The sequence below is a fragment of the Medicago sativa genome, chromosome 1, assembly GCF_051527215.1.
Source record: "Medicago sativa cultivar Bolivia chromosome 1, Bolivia_mono, whole genome shotgun sequence".
Lineage (NCBI taxonomy): Eukaryota > Viridiplantae > Streptophyta > Magnoliopsida > Fabales > Fabaceae > Medicago > Medicago sativa.
In genome coordinates, this window is record NC_140749.1 from 94,755,384 (window position 1) to 94,777,168 (window position 21,785).

At 33.4% G+C, this 21,785-nt stretch overlaps 3 protein-coding genes and 1 long non-coding RNA gene across 7 annotated transcripts in view; 3 read left to right on the forward strand and 1 right to left on the reverse strand.

Moving 5' to 3' along the window:
• Positions 1–697, forward strand: part of GSL10 (glucan synthase-like 10) — a 36,042-nt gene extending 35,345 nt beyond the window's left edge. For all 4 annotated transcript variants that reach the window (XM_085741380.1, XM_085741382.1, XM_085741379.1 and 1 more), the window contains one exon: positions 290–697. In XM_085741380.1, coding sequence (XP_085597506.1) covers positions 290–526 — 237 coding nt within the window. In that variant the 3' untranslated portion in view covers positions 527–697. The remainder of the gene's footprint in view (positions 1–289) is intronic.
• Positions 698–5,960: 5,263 nt separating this feature from the next.
• On the forward strand, positions 5,961–12,865 carry LOC146959465 (2-isopropylmalate synthase 2, chloroplastic-like). Its single transcript, XM_085741383.1, has 12 exons — positions 5,961–6,736; positions 6,819–7,032; positions 7,120–7,200; positions 7,278–7,367; positions 7,459–7,545; positions 9,654–9,754; positions 10,201–10,234; positions 10,313–10,387; positions 10,626–10,709; positions 11,411–11,545; positions 12,232–12,377; positions 12,474–12,865. Exons 1-12 carry the CDS (start codon positions 6,066–6,068, stop codon positions 12,604–12,606), a joined length of 1,851 nt encoding a protein of 616 aa, XP_085597509.1. The 5' UTR covers positions 5,961–6,065; the 3' UTR covers positions 12,607–12,865.
• Positions 12,866–15,305: 2,440 nt separating this feature from the next.
• Positions 15,306–19,558, forward strand: LOC146959466 (uncharacterized). Its single transcript, XM_085741384.1, has 10 exons — positions 15,306–15,622; positions 15,718–15,796; positions 15,899–15,993; positions 16,406–16,510; positions 16,613–16,692; positions 17,587–17,677; positions 17,761–17,868; positions 18,163–18,249; positions 18,982–19,050; positions 19,191–19,558. The coding sequence occupies exons 1-10, from the start codon at positions 15,404–15,406 to the stop codon at positions 19,320–19,322; spliced, it is 1,065 nt and encodes a 354-aa protein (XP_085597510.1). The 5' UTR covers positions 15,306–15,403; the 3' UTR covers positions 19,323–19,558.
• Positions 19,559–21,215: 1,657 nt separating this feature from the next.
• LOC146959467 (uncharacterized) lies at positions 21,216–21,785 on the reverse strand. Its single transcript, XR_015025015.1, has 3 exons — positions 21,643–21,785; positions 21,464–21,535; positions 21,216–21,309 (listed from the first exon to the last, which is right to left on the reverse strand). It is a non-coding gene; the product is annotated as an uncharacterized LOC146959467 (long non-coding RNA).

Below are 21,785 nucleotides of genomic sequence, written 5' to 3' on the forward strand. Positions count from 1 at the left end.
TGTGATCCATAAGTTTGATCTCCACTTCACTGACAACATTGATAAAATCTTCTTCCATCTCCCTTATCAACTTTTCATCTTATTCTCACCGATAAATAGATTCTTAAGGTATTTAGACTATTTTGTTATTTGACATCTGGAATCCTACACACTTGTCCAGACATTTTTTGTAAGTGGCACACTATTCAATGTGCTGAAAGGGGGCTGATTTGGTATCAATGGTTTTAATATCACAATTGTATGCATTTGCATCAATCTGATTCTTAAATGTTGATTGTCCTTTGTATAGATTGCTGCTGCATGGAAGCCTGTGATGAAAAGGCTAGGACTATGGAAGTTCATTCGGTCGCTTGCACGTCTATATGATGCTGGCATGGGAATGCTCATCTTTGTGCCCATTGCATTCTTTTCGTGGTTTCCATTTGTATCAACATTCCAAACTCGCCTGATGTTTAACCAGGCATTTAGCCGAGGGTTAGAAATTTCTTTAATCCTTGCTGGGAACAATCCCAATACTGGGATATAGTTGTACTTGGCTCATGCCATATACCGAATCAAAATGTATGATGTATTTTTTGTTTAGTGGATAGTCAGTAATTCTTGTAGGTAGATTATTTTGTAAGGTATCTTTAGCATTGTGAATAGTTATGCATAATCATTCTTTCAGTTTATGCCATTTAATCGGGTTTTTGCACAATTTTGTGTAATATTAGCAATTTCACTTCTGAATTTCCCTTTACATTCCGCAAAGCCAATTTCAAGACAACTGTTGGAACTGCCTAATTGTAATAGATGCTGTTTGCTTGATTTCTATTATTCCCGCCACCTCTTCCCAAGAAGAGAATCCCAGGTTTGTTTAGGAGGGGGGCCTTGTGTATGTATAATGCATTGAATTTGGCAGAATGTATTGAATGACTGGGACCATAAGTTATATGATCTTTGCATATCTGATTCTTTTAAAAACGCTGTGTTGATAAGCACTGTGAAAAAGGGGTAAAAAATTCCTATCAATGATCGAGCTGCAGAATCGGAGCGAACGGTGCTACCAATGCGGCTAAGGTTTCAGAAACCCTTTTCACCTTTTCCTCGCATTTCTCATGTGGCGTTTCTCTAATCCCCTTCTCTTTTGAAATTGTCTGGGTTTGAACTGATATGTTTTAAGGTGAAAGCTACCCTTTCACATGGATGTTCGTGCTACAGTTATCTTTAATATTATCACTTCTCTAATTATTGTTATTAAGCAAATTAAGCCCCCATTTTTACCCGTCTAATTTTAAGGATAACATATTTCTTCTTCAAATATAGTTTCTGTTATGCAATCAATATATCAGCAAGTCAACAAGTTTAACCATGTCGCATATTCCCGATACAATTTACATGGTTCATGTGTTAAAGGTGCCCCTCTCTTTTGATGCATACTCCCTCCTGTCCTTAATATAAGCAAATTTAACTTTTTAGGTTCATTCAATGAATGATGTATGTGGTTCATATTATGGACCACATACATCATTAATTGAATGAATCTAAAACGTCAAATTTGCTTATATTTAGGACCGGAGGGAGTATTTAATACTATTTTTTCTCGTTCAAGATTTTGTCTTGTAATACAATAAACGTACTCCCTCCGGTCAGTATTATAAGCAAAAGTTAATTTTTTAAATTTATTCAATAAATTATGTATGTAGTCTATATAATATTTGAATCTTTATACTAACAATTTAGAGTTTTTAGAAATAGCTTATTCCAAAATCCTCTCCTCTAAAGATGTCCACATCATCATATTCCTACTTGGCATTTGTTCCAAAAATCTCTCCTAATTTTTAATACAAGCTTAATAATTATAATTATTATTAAAAACCGTTTTTTATTTAACATTAAATTGTACATAAAATACATAGTTGGTTACAATCAAATAATTATTAATATAATTATTGTTTCAATTAAAATTTATATCTTACATTAAAAAATTGGTATCTTACAATCAAATAATTATTAATATAATTATTTTTTCGATTAAAATTTATATGTTACGTTAAAAAATTGGTATGTTACAATCAAATAATTATTAATATAATTAGTATTAGATTAACATTTATACGGTACATTAAAATTTTGGTAGGTTACAAAATTATAATAAAATACTTTTTTTTTTGAGAGAAAAATTATAATAAATAACTTGAATAAATTATATTTTGAATTTTGGTCCGTTACACTATGACATTAACCTACTAATTAAAAATTTAATTGTAGTAATTAGTTTTTAAGGTTATATAATTAATTTTTATTCGTTACATAATTATATTACTTAATATTAATAAGATATTATTAAATTTCAAATGTTATGAAGTTAATTTTTTGTAGGTTACATGAAATATAATCTAATCGTTTAATGCACATTTTATAATATTAAAGACGTTGATAATATTAATTTTAAAACGGTCAAATTATTAATTAATTGATATTAACCGTTATGGTACTATTTTTCTATATAAATAGTAGCGCTTTTGGATACGAGTACACAACAATCACAAAATATAGTTCTTCTTTTTCTAAGTTATTTCTGTAATTTTTTCTATATTCTAAGTTATTTCTGTAATTTTTTCTATATTCTAAGTTATTTCTGTAATTTTTTCTATGAAAAGAAAAATGTTTACGAAACACAACTTCATCTCTGATGTTTCGCCAAGAAAACAATCGTGGACATTGGTTGTGAGAGTTGTTCGTGCTTGGTTTGTTCAAGACTACAAAAATAAAAAAACTATCATTTTCCATCGTTTTAAATGTACTCTTTTTGGAGAGTATGTTGAGGAACTGAACTCTTTTCTATCGTCCGGTGATAATTTATTACTCGCAATTGTGATTGTTTGTTTATACGTGTGTGTGTGTGTGTGTGTGTGTGTGTGTGTGTGTGTGTGTGTGTATATATATATATATATATATATATATATATATATATATATATAACACACACACATACACTTGAATGATATACTTTTGTATCTTAATGATAGGAAAACCAGCATTGCAAAATGCATTTTCTTCCACTAGAATCACCTTCGATCCTGAAATTGATGAAACAAAGGAACTAAGGAAAATGTGTGTGTGTGTATATATATATATATATATATATATATATATTTTAATATAACATTTTTATTAAATTATAATATTATTGACAAATATTTTTTATTACAACTTTCTTATAGCAAATTCAAATTCTCCTGCATCGGGATTGATCCAGTTACCAGATCCTTCTCGCATGCCTGTAAATGAGGAGTTTCTCAAACTTACTCCTAGGACCACTATCAAGAAGTTGAAGAATGTTAATAAGGTTTTTTGTTTTATTAGCGATCTATTTTGATAAAGTTTGTACGCCTTTTAGTATAATGTTATTTTGTATGGTGATGCAGGGCTCATCTTTTATTGTCTTGGGAACAATAAGTGAGATTATTGATGGGGATGGATGGTGGTACACCGCTTGCTCATGCAACAAAAAAGTGTATGATGATTCTAACATGTACTTTTGTGAAAAGTGTGATCATCATGTTGTGCATGTCACACCTAGGTATATGCTAACTTAAATTTGTTGAGATTTTTAATCAGCGTAAAGCGACATCCTTAAGTTTGTTATTAACACATCCAACTGTTTGATGCACGTTCAAAATCAAGAGTCGAGTGGTTGATAACAGCAGAAGTGCACTTTTTGTTTTATTTGATCGAGATGTTTCTGGATTGCTTAATAAATCATGTTCTGACATTATCGAGTCCAACAACATTGTCATATGTATTTTTTCAACCTATTTTATAATACAAAGCTCTAATATTTACTTTGGAAATGTATAATTGTACACAAATAATAATAATAACAAATGTATGAAACTTTTATTCTTACGATATTTTGGCAGGGTGATCCATCTCATGATTTACCCAATGAGAATGTACAATTGGTTGGTACCCAAGTTATTATTTAAGGTTGACGTGAGTGTTAGATTCAACTCTAGGTATGGGATTAGCTATCGTTATCGTGTTATGAAGCTTAGCAACGATCCAAACATCCTTTTAAAGTTTAAAAAGTTGAGACACTCGAGGTATCGTAACACTCTAATTGTTTGAAACAATTTTTGTGGACATTAGTTTCCTTAATGTAATACAAAATTGTAATTTTTATTGTTTGTGTGCATGTTTAAACAAATAAGATGATTTGGTTGAACTTGCAATTCATAGCCGGTATGCTTCGAAGACAGTTTGTCTCGAGAAAGACAATGTTGTCATGGTATTTAATAACTATTTGAAGTTTATTTTATTTGATTTTTTGGAAGAAAAGTAAATGACAGTTGTGATTATAATATATACTTATTTTACTATAAATTGACATATTTTTTATTAAAGGACTTAATGGACAAGTTTTCTGAAATAAGTCCCACAACTCCATCATCTATGGACCCGAAAGGTGTTTTTGAATTAGATTGTGAATCATTTGCACCTCATAAGAAGAGAATCTTACCAACAAATGAAGATTGTGGAACAACTGACGCAATTGTTCAACCGGTTAAAAAGATTGTGAAGATAGAGAAATAGTGTCTTCAAGTGACTTTGTTTTATCGCGTTCAAGTTGTTTGTCCATTATGTCAATGTTCCATGTCTGTTCTTAACGTACCAAAATAAGGTCCATGTCATTGACAATGGAATTACTATTTTCAATTGAATAAATCAATATTGTTCCATGTATTGATCCTTCAATAAAAAAAATATTTCAGTTTTCATATTAATTTACAATTTACTTCTGTCTTAAACTTTACATAAATTCTAAAATATATATAAAAATTAAAGACCATTTTTTATTTCTACCTTCTAGGCCAGATATGTAACTCAAGACCACCAAAGCAATCTTGACCCAAAATATACCTTTTTTTTTGTCAAAAGACCCGCACTAAGACCTCGAACCACCAAGTGTGAACGACGAGACCGTGTTGTGAAACAAGTCACGGGGTGCAGCACCAGTGACTATGAACGAGCCCAAATCGACCGGCGGCAACGTGGGCACCAAATCGACTCTATCCTCATCTGTGAAGTGGTGCAACAGTGAAGCGACCACACCACTCACACGACAACTAAATGATGACCTTGAAGGAGAGGACACAACATGGAAAGTAGTGGACGGCGGCTAGGGTTTTGTGTTTGACAGAGACGAGTGAAAAAAGAGAACTCCCATAATATATTAATTATTCATAGTGTTTTTATATTTTAAACATAATTGTATTTTTGCCCACTATTTTATCATTCTCACAAAAATAATTATATCTTTATAAATTTTAACTTTTTAATTTTTAATAAACGATGATTTATTCTTTCAATTTTAAATATGAGGATAAAGTACTACATAATGTCAAAATTCTGGAATGAAATCAAACTAAAAAAATCAAATAATATCTAAAAAACTTATTTATATGTAAAATTCATTAAAAGAAATTAAATAAAATGTATCCCGTGCTTGGCACGGGACGTTACACTAGTTTTTTAACAAACCATAGGTTAAATATGAATTTTTTATCGCAAAAAATATAAAAATTCATGTTTAATTTATGTTTTGGTAAAAAAAAATTTTTTTTTTGGGAGAGATCCTTATAATATTATAAATTTTATTCAAAAATATGAATTGAGTTTACTTTTGAAAGGCTAAAATTTGAAGAAATTTTTTAGAGAGTCTTAAACGAAAAATTGACATATTTATAAGGATCAAATTTTTTTTTTTTGACAAGTAAGGATAAAAACATATTTAACCTACTGTAGTAGTAGAAAGGTTCACTTTTTTATTATTAGTAGAAAGGTTCACTTAAAAGTTAGTAAAAGTTAATCAATAAAAAATGAAAGATGATTATTACTAGTAAGATAGTAGTACTATAGTTTCATGAATCACAAGTCACAAGCATTATCCCAGCCGCCACATTAGTTATCGTGTCAGAATATTCAATTCAATTCAATCCAAACACTAACACTTCTTCTTCTCTGTTTGTTTTGCCAACTAAGCTAAGGTAAGCTAAGCTAGGGTTTTGTATTCCATTTCCATGGCCACCGCAATTCGAACACCATTCTTCTCTCCGACCACCTTTCCCTCTTCGAACAACAACAACAACAACAACCAAGTCATCCTCCTCCGTCTCCATTCATCTAAACAACCAACAACTCACTCCTCCTTTCCCAATTTCTCCATTTCATGCTCCTCCCATTCCCAATCCCCTCGCCACCGTCCTCCTTACATCCCCAATCACATCCCTGATCCCTCCTATGTCCGCATCTTCGACACTACCCTCCGCGACGGTGAACAGTCCCCCGGCGCCTCCATGACTTCTAAGGAGAAACTCGACATTGCTCGCCAGCTTGCCAAACTTGGGGTAGACATCATCGAAGCCGGATTTCCCGCCGCATCTAATGAAGACTTCGAAGCCGTTAAAATGATTGCCAATGAGGTTGGTAACGCTGTCGATGACAATGGGTATGTTCCCGTTATCTGTGGACTCTCCAGATGCAGCGAGAAAGACATTCTAAAATCTTGGGAGGCTGTTAAACATGCCAAGAGACCCAGGATTCACACTTTCATTGCTACCAGTTCCATTCACATGGAGTTTAAACTCAGAATGTCCCAACAACAGGTCATTGATAAGGCACGCACCATGGTTGCATTTGCACGCAGTTTAGGCTGCGAAGACGTTGAATTCAGCCCTGAAGATGCTGGAAGGTATTCACTTTCACTCCCTCATCTATATATTTCATTTCAACACTCTCTGACACTGTTATTCTTGTTGATATGATGATACCAGGTCGGATAGGGAATTTCTTTATCAAATTCTTGGAGAAGTTATTAAGGCAGGGGCAACTACACTCAACATACCTGACACCGTTGGCATAACCATGCCCAGTGAATTTGGGAAACTCATTGCTGATATTAAAGCTAATACACCTGGAGTTGACAATGTTATTATTTCCACTCACTGTCAGAATGATCTTGGACTTGCTACTGCTAACACCATTGAGGTGGGTTTTCCTGTCTTTTTTCCTCTATACATTTCATTTGCAGCTGGATTCTGAATTTTGTATGCTCTTGCTCTTGGCTCTTTTCAGGGTGCACGTGCCGGTGCTAGGCAGCTGGAAGTCACAATTAATGGGATCGGTGAAAGGGCTGGAAATGCCTCCTTGGAAGAGGTCAGGGCTAATCATATGTTGTTTTCTTCATGTAACTTGCCAGTGTTTGGAAACTCATTTGTTTTCTTTCTTTCAAGGTTGTCTTGGCCCTAAAATGCGGAGGACATATCTTTAACAATCTCTTCACTGGAATTAATACAAGGCACATTTATTTGACAAGCAGAATGGTTTTGTATCTGCAGTTATCTTTCTGTTGTTTCTTTCCCCCCCTTTAAAGACATTTGTTCATTGTTTGCTCATTGTTATCTTTTTCTATAGGTTGAAGAGTACTCTGGTTTGCAATTACAGCCACACAAGGCTCTTGTCGGAGCTAATGCATTTGCTCATGAAAGTGGCATACATCAGGTTGGATATTATCATAACTACATATATCTGTCATCTGAGTATACTTTAGATTATAGGACAAACCTAGCAACTTAGAATTGTATAATATTGAAGTTTATAATTTCCACACAAAAACCATATTACACTTGAAACGTGTCTTAGAAGCAGCTACTTTGCATATTGGCATAAGGTTGCACATTTGTGAGCTAGTGATCACCGGATCTATTAATGCAAACATCATATCTGATTACGTGTGTAATGTTGAGGACACGTAACACTCTCCAAATCCAACAATGGTTGGAGCCTCACACACTAGGCTACCCCTATGCACATTCCCTTTTATTTTTACCCTTAAATTCCAGCTGCACATGAATCTTTACACAGCGCTCTCTTGAGTACATAGATAGTGTATGATTGTTAAAGTTTTAAAACAAATCAGAAATAATTTTCCTTTGCATGTGACTTTTCAATCCTGGTCCAAAGTCAAATCAAGTATTCCAGGTTTTAGTATCCCATTGGATGAAATGAAATTTCTTTTTGCAACATAGACAGATGCATTTGATAAAAGAATAACAGACGTTTTAAGTTTCATTCAAAGGGTCCTAGTGGGATTTAACCTGGAGCTACATTAGTGTTTTTTAATTCCTTTCACATATGTAAATTGATTTGATTTCCTGATCGTAGAATACAACAAAGCCTTATTTATATATATTTTTCCCTCGGGGTAGCAAATTTCTTGTCTGTTTCAAAAGTTGGTGCATTATACTTCCAGGAGAATTAAACCTAACTCTTCATGCTATGATATAAGAATAACTACTTGCATTTTATCTGGTTGGAGAGAACAAAGGTGGAAGACAGAAAGAGGTGTGAATTTTCTGTTATTTGGTATGAGAAAGGGGAAACAAAGAAGAAAGAAATGATATTGGTTTTTGCAAGCAGTGTTGTTAAATCTTGGCTATAGCGACACTATAGTGCTATTGCATAGTGGAATTTGAGCAAATCACTATTGTTCCGTGATACACTATTTAGCACAAAATACCTTGAATAACCGCTTTAGTACTGTTATGCAGCGTAACCGTGTATAACCGCTTTAGTACTGCTGTGCAGCGTAATTTGAACAAACAACTATTTCCTGCAATCTGCAACTGATAACACTGTTTGCAAGACAAAAACAGCCGTTAATTAAAATGCTTTATTTTGTGAGAGTGGGAGATCTTTATATTCATTGGATTAAAAATTAAGGACTGAGATTAGATTCTGTCATTAACTGTGTCATGTGACTGTTTTTTACCGCTTCTCTATTAGTCAAACTATTAAAATATGTCTAAATCCCTAAACCCAATTTTATTTCTGATGTGCACATTTCCCCTCAACATCCACTGTTTGATCCCCTTGCCAGCAACCAAAAGCCATAAGCCCGCCATTCATGTATTCTACTTCAACGGGTTTAGATCCTCTTCCCTCTTTATCCGCACCAAAATGAAAATTCCAATTATGTTATTTAGAGATTATAATCTCATCCCTTTATTTTGCTCAAATCAAATTATTAAAACGATCTCTTACTCACACAAAAAACCCCTTTATTACTAGATATGTCCCGTAAATATGAAAAATGGTATGCTGGAAATAATTGGAGATAAACTGACTGACCATACATCTTACATTGCACATACACTAATAGAAAGCATAATTTTTTTTGTACCATGTGCCAAATTTTATGACAAAAAAGTTTAGCTTTATTAATATCAGTGTGGTGGCTATGTCTTTTTGAAAGGGTTTAAACATGATAAACAGGGATTTCTGGCAACTTTATTCCCATGAGTGCCAAGACTCAAAAAGACATGAGCCCCTGATGATTATGTTATCTCTCTCTCTCTCTCTCTCTCTCTCTCTCTCTCTCTCTCTCTCTCTCTCTCTCTCTCTCTCTCTCTCTCTCCAATTTCTATGTTCTACTAAACAAAGAGATATTGTTCTTCTGCTTTATTTCTCTCTCGTTAATTTCCTATTTTTACTCTTCAGATTTTTTTTTCCTTCGTATTTTTACTTTTTAATTTTCCCCTTCAACAAATGCAGTGTTAGTGTGGTTATTCAAACCAGATTTAACTAATATCTTCACCATTGTGTTGTAGGATGGAATGCTCAAACACAAAGGTACATACGAAATCATATCTCCTGAGGATATTGGACTTGAAAGATCCAACGAAGCTGGTATTGTATTGGGGAAGCTTAGGTATGTTATTTATTTATTTCAAGAACACTTACATATACGCGGATCCTGCATTTGCGCATGCTGCTAAGTCCTGGATACATGTTTTTCTTTTGTAGTTTTTTAGATTTTATTGTCTCCTATACGCGGATCCTCTTCACACACACACACACACACCAAAGGGAGTATTAATTTATTTGTTTCCTTAATGTTTGCAATTATCATGACACGGTGAATTCAGTTGAAATGATTAAATTTAATTTAACTAAACCAATTTTACCATATCTACAATTTTAGAGAGACATGGTAGCGAAAATCTATGGGGTTGCTTCTGTAATTACATAACCAACGCTGAACATTGTCTTTTTACATTGGATGGTAGTTTAGCTTTTCTCTGACGCCCAGTACAATTGATTTGACCGCTCTTTTACTTTGTCCTCCTGACAAATACTTTGCTCCTAATGATGCAGTGGGCGCCATGCTATGAGAAAGCGACTTGAAGAGGTATCCATACATTTTTGTTGTAGCTAAAGGTCTTTTGAATGGTTTTCTTCTGTTTTATGAGTTACTCTCTTGTTTCAGCTTGGATATGAACTTAAAGACGACCAAGTTGAGAGTTTGTTTTGGCGTTTCAAAGCCGTGGCTGAGCAAAAGAAGGTATATGAGAAGTGGTGGTTTTATCCTTTCTTTCCATTCAGTTAACGAATTGGGTCAAATTGTCTTTTGATAAGTGGTATTTTCTGTTATGCCATTAACGTGACCAGTAATAAACGAAACCAGTAGTGACTAGTCCCTCTTTTTCTGTATAGAAATCAAGGATTGAGGATGAAATACTGTGTTTCATATCTGTTGGATATGTTCTAATAACTTGCTTGTGTTTTGTATTTTATATCAGAGGATTACTGATGCTGATCTCAGAGCATTGGTATCAGATGAAGTTTTTCAGGCAGAGCCTATCTGGAAGCTTGGTGATTTGCAGGTAAGTTGAAATGTTTTATTAAATTCGATACATTGAAGGGAAGCTATGCCACAGCGGTGGGAGTTACTGCTATGTGATTAGATGGTCACGGGTTTAAGACTTTAAGTCATGGAGTCGGGCTCTTGCAAAGTAAAACTGTTTACAAATTAAATTGGTAACAACATTGGGTCTGCCTCTTCCCTGGACCTTGCCATGACCTGTTGCCCTTTTGTGAAATTGGGAAATGCTAACAAGTGCCCTTAGGGCACTTGATAAGAAGTCTAAAGTAGAAATTTTTTCTTGGGATTTGTGTATTCAACACATTGAAATATCAAAAAACAACTTGTTCTCCATAAAAGTTATCAATTGTTTCCATTTTTGAATCCTTAACAAGTGCCCTTAGGGCACACAAGACCCTTTGAAATTTGATATGATGGCTGTGACAATATTAGAACAAACATAAGCTAGTTGTTGGTTGTCTGTCAAGACTGTTTGGTGGAGGGTTTGTTTGTTAGTTGATTTAGTTTGGTTGTGATAGACAGAAGAAGTAAGTCATGTGACCTATAAATAAGCGGGGTGGGAGGGAGACGAGATCTAGACATTATGATAGGATAAAAGCTCAAAGTTGTGCAGTGTCGTTATTAAGGGGATTTTTTCCTATATTTTGTAATAAGAGACCAGATTATATTTATATATCACTAATCAATATCTATTCAGTTCAGGTGACTTGTGGAACTCTTGGTCTTTCAACAGCAACTGTCAAACTTGTTGGTGATGATGGTAGCACACACGTTGCTTGTTCTGTCGGTACAGGTCCTGTGGATTCAGCATACAAAGCTGTTGATCTGATTGTGAAGGTTTGAAGCCTTATATATTCCTGGTTGCTGTTAACTTATTGCTTCCTTTTAGTTTTGAAATATCAGTATGTACAAGTATCTTTTTTGCCCATTTCCTCTGATTCAATATGAGGCATCTAATTGCAAACGAATTGTATCTGAAGACTCACATTTTAACGTTCAAGATAGTTATGGTCTTTTACCTCGTCTGGGGATCGTGGTTTGTGCCTAAAAATAAAGAACATCATTTACAGGTCGTTTTTAAACTTTAGATCAAAAAACGTTTTCAGTCCAGCTTTTCTTTGGCTTAACTTGGAACTGGGATTATTAAGTCATTGCCCGAACTTTGAACTTGTCTGGGTGCTACTGTTTGTCTTACTTGAAACTTTAAAGTTTCTTTGACTGAGTATTCACTATTCAGGATATTTTAATGTTATATGTAGTCATGCATTTTGAAGAAGAAATCTTAGAAGTTGTTTTCTAATTTTGCCTGATTTTTTTTCCATACTTAATTAGATTGTTAATTTTTAGTAATATTTTCAATTTATTACTATTAATTTTCTTTCTCTTTTCCTTCTTCCCTATCCCAGTCTGTAAATCTCATGTGTTTCACGATCGCTTTGATTTGCACATTTAATCGAATTATGCTGGAATTTTTGGCACTATTAATACGATGGTGGGGTTTTTTACTCTTAATTTATGTGCAGGAACCAGCAACTCTTCTCGAGTACTCCATGATTGCAGTCACTGAAGGCATTGATGCAATTGCCACTACTCGAGTTGTTATTCGTGGGGACACGGATCAAACATCTACCCATGCTTTAACTGGAGAAAGTGTTCAGCGAACTTTTAGGTATGGTGAATTCTGAAGTGGAACACTGCAAGTCTGCAATGTATCTTGTTGTTTATAACTAACAATCCATGGACACAATGTATTTTTTGTTTTTAGTGGGACTGGAGCAGGAATGGATGTCGTTGTCTCCAGTGTCAAGGCCTATATTGCTGCAATAAACAAGATGCTGAGCTTCAAGGAAACACCTTCATCTGCTGAAAAAATCCCAATTTCTGCATCAAGTATTTGATAATTTGTGTTATTGCTTTGGTCGCAGTTGGTTTTGATTTCTTGTTAACTGTGCTTAGAGGAAGTGTTAAAGCAGTATCGTTACTTTTCTTAAGTTGAGGACGTGTCGCTGTATCTTAATGTGAATTATTGATATGGAAGTGAGCTTAGCAATGAATGTAATTTAAGTCAGTTTAAAATATTCAGACCACCGGGAATTTTTCCCTTTTAATTTTTTCAGGTGTTCTTGATTGGAATTTATGAACGTGCTTTAGTGATAATGATGCTGATTGGTGGGTGGAGTGGTTATGTTTTTCCATTTCTCTTTAATTAATATAGCAAAATTACAGTCATCATCTGTGTTAGGGCGGAGTCTACAAGGTGCAATGACTTGAAAAGCTAACGTTGTTGACAGATTACAGTGAAACGTCTATTTTTTGGATGGATAAATAATCCAAGTAGTACTTTGTTCGATGTCATTCTTCATCGAATTTTTCAAATTTCAATGGCATGGCCCATGGCTGAGCTTCTTGTACCAGTCATAAATCCTCTTTAGTATGTAGCCATGTAGCTAAAAGAACATTTTTAGAGTAGACCGTAGACATATGGAGTAACCGTCTAGGTTGCTTTTGAAAACCTAGCAGCAGTAGTAGTAGTAATTGTAGAAACGTGCACAGCGATTGGATTGGATGGTGTGAAAATCACCCTAACAAACAAAGTAGAGTATTTTTTTCCTATATCCAATTGAAGACGAACATAACGGAACATTATTTTAGCTGACATTTCGTCAGAAACCAAGGATTGCACGTGAATCACAGATGTAAAGAGATCTCAAACTCACTTCTACTTCTACTTCCTCGCACGAGGACAAAAGCTTCATGTATTTCTATTTCTTCATCTATTTTTATTTGGGTCATGTTAACTTGTGCCCTTAGGGTACAAGTTAAGGATCTAAAAAAAGAAATAAAACATAAGTTTTGTATTGAAAAAACAAGTTTTTAAACTTTCAAAGCATTAAAAGCCCAATTTCCAAAATATGGTTTGTACAATTGGCTTCTAAACTTGTGCCTTAAGGGAATAATACAACATGTTCACTGCTTCCCATTTTAACAATCAAACAACTTTAAAAAAAGGGTAGTGTTAACTTGTGCCCTTAGGGCACATGTTAAGATATCCAAAAAAAGAAATATTCTCTTAAACTTTGTGCATTCAATTCATTAAAACATTAAAGATTCAATTTAATGCACGCATTCTAATACATTATTTCCACATTAAGCTTTTAAAATTGTGCCTTAAGGGCACAAGTTAACATTTCCCTTAAAAAAAACAATCAATCAAAAAACTTCTCAGAAAAATAACAACTATAACTTGGGAAATAAAACGCACATATTTTTGCAGAATTAGTTTGAATTAAGGGACTTGATTAGTAGACTTTTTCAAATTTAAAATGAAAAAAAAAAATTCAATCGACCGTTTATTCCATTCTTTTAGGGAGCCGTTTATTCCACATTTAGGGCATATTTGATTTTTTTTTTTTTTGAAAGGAGGGCATATTTGATATTTTGAATATACTGATCGATTCGAGACAAATCTAACGACATCTTATATGATATTATTTATCTTTGTATGTTAGTAGAAAAATATGGTCAAAGTAAGTTAGGTCAAAATTACACATTTTCAAATGGATCATATATTACGGAACAGATGGAGTATATATTATGCAATGCTCTTACCAACTAGTAATTTAAACTTGCAGGAATATTGGTAGAGTAAAATTCTAACCAATAGTGATTTGACAAAACAAAGCATATTATCAAGTCTAAAGTAGAAATGATTTTTTTTTCCTGCCTTTTTTCCATTAGAAGCATTTGAAAAATGTTGAAAATTTCGTAAAAAATTTAATTCTCACGAGTCACGTCCATCTAGATGTAGGGTGGACGGTTGCTAGTGGTAACCATTACTGTCAAACTGAATCATAAATCATTGAATACCTTATTTTCTGACTCCTAGAATCGATACAAACGAATTTATGAATCCTTTAGTACTAGTAATTTATTTGAATTACTTTTTTTGGAGCAATTAGTATTTGAGTTACTTATGTCAAAGAAAAAAAGTATTCGAATTAAATACTAATTAAATTAAAGTATCAGATTTTTTTTTTTAAGAACTCAATTCATTTACATAATTATTTTGACACTGTACTTTTTTTATTTAAAATTTTAGATAATTTGAGCTGAGGTTAAAATTAAACTCTTAATTGAAATATTTTTTTTAAGTAACTCCACTAAGGTGTGTTTGGATTGAGGATTTAAGATAGGAATGGAGAAGATGAGTCACTTTTACTTTTTAAACTATGAACAATGTAAAATATTTTTTAAAATAAATTATATATTTTTGAAGTATTACATGATCATTTATCATGCATGTTGTTAATTCAATTTTTTAAAAATCATTTTATAATATCCGTAATTTAAAAAAGAAAAGCAAGACATCCCCTCCATTTTCCTCTTCAACTCTTGATCCAAACACCCTAAAAATAAAATAAAATCCACGGAGTCAATAATTATAATATTTTGGATTTAAACTTAGTAAATAAATAAATTGGATATAAAAATATAATAATAATAATAATAATAATAATAATAATAATAATAATAATAATAAATAAAAAGAAAGGTAATTGAATTGAATTTATGTGGGCGAAATAAAAAAGTGATGATTGATTTAGTTGAATGGGAAGAAAAGAGTTGATTGGATTTGTGTTGTGCGTATGAGAAGAGAAGAAGAAGAAGAAGAAGAATTGGAATAATAGAGGTTCAATGGAAGAATCAAAGGAGATAGAAGAATCCGTTGTAAGCGTATTAGAAGAAGCTAAAGAGATTCAGGATTCAGTTTCCGTTCACATCTCAAAGACATTAAGCGATGAACAACCACTTCGTCAGCGTGCCCTTGTTCTCGATTCTAAAATCATTTCTCTTCGTTCTTCTCTTTATTCTCTTCTTTCTAATAAACTCATTCAACCATCTTTAGCTGATAAGGTACGAGGAACCAACTCTCTCTCTCTCTCTCACTCAATTCTCCATTTTTCAATTTCTTTATTTAATGGATCCGTTTATTATTACCATTATCGCAGTTAGATGAAGATTTGCAAAGAGCCAGATGCATCATCGTTGATGGCGATGCTTCTTACCTCCTTCCTGGACATGCTCAAGGTTTCTTTCTTTCTTTCTTTCTTAATTAATTTACTACTTTCATTATTTATGATACATGATTAATTTCTTTCTTTCATTCATTTTCGTCCCCACGGCTTTTAGGCAAGTTTCTGAGGATGTTTTTGGGTCCAATTAATGTTCGTGCCTCTCGCAAGGATGTTCAGCTCAAGGTCAAAGAGGAATACAACAGTTACAGGGTAACTTCTTCACTTGCAATCCTCCGTTGCATGTTAATCTTCTTTTTTTTTTTTTTTTTTACTGTTAGGAAAGGCATGTTAGTCAACCATAATTACCTAAAATTTAAGTTATTATTATTAATCAAACTGGAAGGTTACATAGATCTAACACCTAGTTAAAAAGTCAATAACAACTACATGCCTGGGCATCAGAGGAAGAATCAAGGGAACTTGGCCGAATTCTCGAATTCACCATCAGTGACAGGCATGGTCACTCACTGCTATGTCAAAACAAGACATAACCTGTCACAATAACACCGCAATATCCCACAATCGACTACCTTATTGCTGATGCCCACACACACACACACACACACACAACACAACACAATGTTTGTGAAACTTTTATGAAAATGGCACATCTTTTGTTCAGGATAGAACTGCTCTGCTATTCCTGTTTTTTCCAGCAGCACTTCTCATTCTAAGATCTTGGGTTTGGGAGGGTTGTTTGCCAGCTTTTCCAGTACAGATTTACCAGGTACTTTCTTTTAAACCAATCTTGCTTCATGTCATGTTAGTTTTTACTTGCTCACATGAAATATTTGTCTGCAATCTGTCATTGAGCGTGATCATTTTTCAGGCCTGGCTGCTATTTCTTTACACTGGTTTGGCATTGCGAGAGAACATATTGAGAGTAAATGGAAGTGATATTCGTCCATGGTACAGTCTTCAAACCCTTTTTAATCCAGGCTTTCTGGTAGTTTATATTTTAATGATCCTTGTGAAACAATAATGGACCACAGTTCATTAACGGGTAATAGTCTAATAGATCCTAGATTCTGTTCTCAGTCTTTGTTATTCTTTAATTACATGTGTTGAAATTGTGTAACTTAATCTGTACTATATTCAACCATTCAAATTCCACATCTTGATTTATGCTTTGGAGGATATTAGAGACATTATTTCAATTAGTTCGGACGGGCATGCAATGTTTAAGCTTTATGATGGAGGGAGGGTTGGGTGCTCAAGAGCAATTATGGTTTCATTAGCATAGCTGTAGATGTTAAGTTTGAGTTTTTCTGCCACTCAATCAAGTGTCTGAAAATTTATAGCTTTATTCTCTTTCATTTCTTTGCTTTCCTTGAAACCTTCTTCCCAAACTTCATTAGCATGGCTGAAGCAACGACTTATTGACGCCTTTGTTTGAAACTGTTTGTTTTTGAGGCTTTGGTGGTGAGCAGAATATGGTGTTTCGGAACTGTTTTCTTGGTTGGTGTTTGAGGCCTGTTTCTGAACTTATTGAGTTTTTCAGTGGATTCCTTTTTCTATCTTGCATAGCAATTAGTTCACTCTTTTGTGCTTATTTTCTTTCTTTCATAATTGCTTAAAGAGGAAATCTTCTCTTTATTATCGTAAAAGAGAATTATAATTGACACCCCGTGATCCCATATTAGATTGAGTACAAAGAATGGGAGGAAATTTCGTTTATTTATTTAGCCAGCTTAAACTGTCATTCTTGTAAAGCATGCCGGGATAGGGGGAGAGCGGAGATTTTCATTCCTTGTTTACATGGGACAAAATTGTTTGGCAAATAAAGTTACTGTGCGGTTACAGGTGGATATATCATCATTATTGTGCCATGATAATGGCCCTTGTGAGTCTCACTTGGGAAATAAAAGGACAACCAGACTGCGCAAAAAAGCAGGTCAGTGTTCTTTCCCTGACCATTAGTTTTTTCTTTTTGATGAACTTATGCATCTATCATATATGTCTCAATTATGTGTGCAGAGAGGTGTACAACTTTTCCTACAGTGGGCTATGATGCAAGGAGTTGCAATGCTTTTGCAAAATAGATATCAACGGCAAAGGCTTTATACTCGTATTGCGTTGGGAAAGGTGCCACTGCTAAATAGTATATTTTACTTGCTTTGTTTTTCTTTCATAGTAATATATTTTACCCACGCATAATTTTTCCGTCATCCTGCTTTGTCTGTTTAAAACCCGAGTCTTTTTCTCACTATTTGTTGTTATCTTTGTGTACTCGTAACTCTTGCAAGTTGCAATCTTTTTTTGTGAACATGATTAAACTTTTCTTTTTCCCTATGATATTAATTTTATGGTTAACTTTCTCCAAACATATTGATTGGAAATAGATATATTGTTTTGATTCTCATTTTCTTTGAATTATAGGCTAAGAGGATGGATGTTGTATGGGGCGAAACAGCTGGTGTGGATGGCCAACTGTGGTTGCTGTGTCCCATACTTTTCATATTGCAGGTAACCATACTATATGGCTACTTATGATGTATGTTAGCCACTTATGGTATGTTTGGGAGTTTGATTTTGGAGGGTTAAGACTATATTTTGATATTTACAAAAAATGAAAGAACATGATAAATAATTATATAATACTTCACACTTAAATTTTTTTTTTTTAAAAAAACTTTTTGTAATGTCCTTAATTTTTAGAAAAGAAAAGCATGCCCTCCCCTCCAAAACCCTCCATCCTTATGTTTTTGGAATAATTGCACATTTGGTTCCAATAGTTTGAGCTATGCGCGGGACTAAAATCATTTGGAAAAAAACTAGCTTGACCAAAGTTGTACATAGCTCAAACTCGATGGATCAACATTGTTATTAAGTCCAAGTTTTTTTGGTGCTATTATGAGCCATTTGGATGTGCTTAATTCGTGTTCCTATATTGAGTTAAACAGTTACATTTTTTATTTTTTGATAAGCTGTTTGGTTGTCTTCTATGACTTCAAATGTTTTGCATCTTTTGTTGTGAGTAACGGTAGTTGAGAGGCATATATCATGTGTTAATATGGTTCTGAAAGAATGTGTGAACTTTTCGTACATGCTTCGAAATTTATTGTTCTGGCATTGTATGTTATTTGCTGTTGATTCGCGAAAATTGAATTATCGGATTTATTCATGTTTTGGAAATAACCTGAACTTGGAAAAGCTTGGACATTCATGATCTTTCTTTGTGATCCTATATTGGTTCAGGGATTTGAGGCATATGTCGGACTATTGTTGCTCAGAACTGCATTTGTTGGGGTGGCTTCTGAATGGCAGGTACAAGTTCATTCCTGCTTGCTTTTTTACTTCATTTTATATATCAAAATTTGAATAGGAACACATTAAAATGATTCTGATTCTGGTGATGTTGGTTGTTGCATAGATTAGCCTTATAATGATATTAACTCTTCGAGCAGGTAATATTTTGCGGTCTCCTGTTGGTTGTCATGGCCATTGGGAACTTTCAAAATACAGTTCAGACTCTGTTGGTAAAGTCAAGATTTAAGGCGAAGATGAAAAGAACCAAGAGCAAGCAGAGACTGAATTAGCAAGCTGTGACTTAAGCTTTTGATAGGATCAGGATTTTTTTTGCACTCTTAAGTTTTGACCACTGTGCATGTCTAGTGATTATTTTGGTTTTGTTGTAGCATCAAACATTTAATGCATCTAAAGAGTAAATTTGGATTTGATATTTATAAGCATATTATTGTCTTGCAACTTCTATTGTACACTCTTTTGGGTCGCCATACTTGTTCCGGTGACGTAGCAGGATGATGATTGAATATTTCGGTCTCCTCGCCTCCATGATCTTTTTTAAGATTATTACAAGTAACTAGACCAATGACCCGTGCTACCGCACGGGTCCAACCACGTAAAAGTTGATCGGAACAATAAAAATAATGTAACCATACATTGGCGATAGAAGTTTTATATCATACATAACAAAATGAAATGGTAGTATACATAACAAAAAGGTTTGAAACTCAATCGTATAAATTACTGGAATTGAAAAAAAGCAAAACAGCAAAAAAATTAAAATATATATTATATAGCGCCAATAGGTTAGTTTATAATGGCTAGATGTATAAATATGACCTCAATATATAAACAGAAACTCACTTACGCGTACATCGCCGAATATCGCACCCTTTGAATCGAAAATCTGCACAAAGTTATAGGGAGAAGACAACTCTTTATAGAAATTTTTTAGAGTAAATTACACTCCCCTCCCCTCAAAGATGATTGAATTACACTCCCCTCCCCCCTTATGTTAAAAGATACACTCACCTCCCTTGAAAAGTAAAATTTATACTCTCATCCCTTATAAGATGCTTGAATTACAACCCCCTCCCTTAATAATTAAACGTGCACTACACTTTAATCTATTTTAATATAAATAAATATTTTTATGATATACATTAATTTTGAATCACCATTTAAGAAAAATTAATTCATTTCTTTATAATTTAAATGTCAATGATAATTAAATTTAAATATTTTGCTAATGATTTTATAATTTGTGGTATAAAATTAACTTTTAAATAACCATGTTTTATTGTGTTTAGTAATTTTTCACATATTTTAATTTTATTTTGGGTTGTTCATATTTTATAACATAGTTTAAAACTACATGTTAATGAAATTATGAATAAAAAATAGCGAAAAAATATGTATTCAAATTTTTATTGTATTAAAATAGAATCGTAATACTATTTTTTTCGGATTGTGTTAGATTATTATTTTTTTTGCTAGATTATTAGAAATAAAAAAAAAATATTGAGGGAGTAAAGTGTAGATTTTAACATAAGAGGGGAGGGGAATGTAATTCAAGCTTCTCTCAGGGGAGGGGAGTGAAAAAATTTCTAATATGTTTTGAATAAGAGGGGAGGGGAGTGTGTATTTTAACATAAGAGGGGAGGGGAGTGTAATTCAAGCATCTTTAAGGGGAGGTGAGTGTAATTTACTCAAGTTTTTAATGTAAATGACAATTGTAAATCAATTGGTATTAATTCCTATTAATTGCAGCAATTAATAGCCTTAACCGCGTATTGCTTTGTAAATACTCACAACGTTAATTCATGAACATTCTCGCTTGCACCGCGCATTGATTTATAGAAAGTTTTTAACGTAAATGGCCCTTGTAAATCAAACGGTAGTAATTCCTATTAATTGCAGCAATTAAAAGCATTAACCGCGTATTGCTTTGTAAAGTCATAAGAAATAATTCATGGAAATTTTCACTTGTACCGCGTATGGCTTTATAGAAAGTTTTTAATGTAAATGATCATTGTAAATCAATTGGTAGTAATTCCTATTAATTGCAGCAATTAAAAGTTTTAACCGCGTATTGCTTTGTAAAGTCATAAGAAAACGGTTAGGAGGATTCTATAAATTTCTTGAGACATTATATGAAAAAAACTATACATTTAAAACGTAGTAGACAGTTATATGTTCGTGGGAAGGAAATACTACAAAAATCATCTTTGAAACCTGCAGCATGTTGACAAAGGTATCTGTAGTAATGCTACACCCCACCTGAGAGAGGATATATGCAAAACAATTAATTTTCATATAGTTGTGATTGCACAAAAGTGACTGAAATGTTTAAAAATATTAGACTTCATATAATTCGGCCATCAGGATGCTAAAAAAGGCATAAGATCAATTAGTCTGCTTATAAATTTCTCACCAAATTATTGGCATCACTACCCAGCGCAGTCAACTCTAATTCCTTATCAACACCATCATCATCAGTTGAATCCTGTTAAAAAGACAGTTTCTTCCGTGTCAAAATTCTAATATATAACGGCATGCGCAAGAATCCATACCTATATGATAGTACAAAAAAAATATAAACAAAAAAAAAACCTTGAGATTGTATTTCTTGATGAATTCATTGATGACTTCAAAATCATCAGTAGCCCTTTTGACACCATAGTTCCTCCACTTCCTATTGATATTACCATCACTAACCTCCACCTTAAAGAGCATTTTTTTGTCCACAAAAAAGT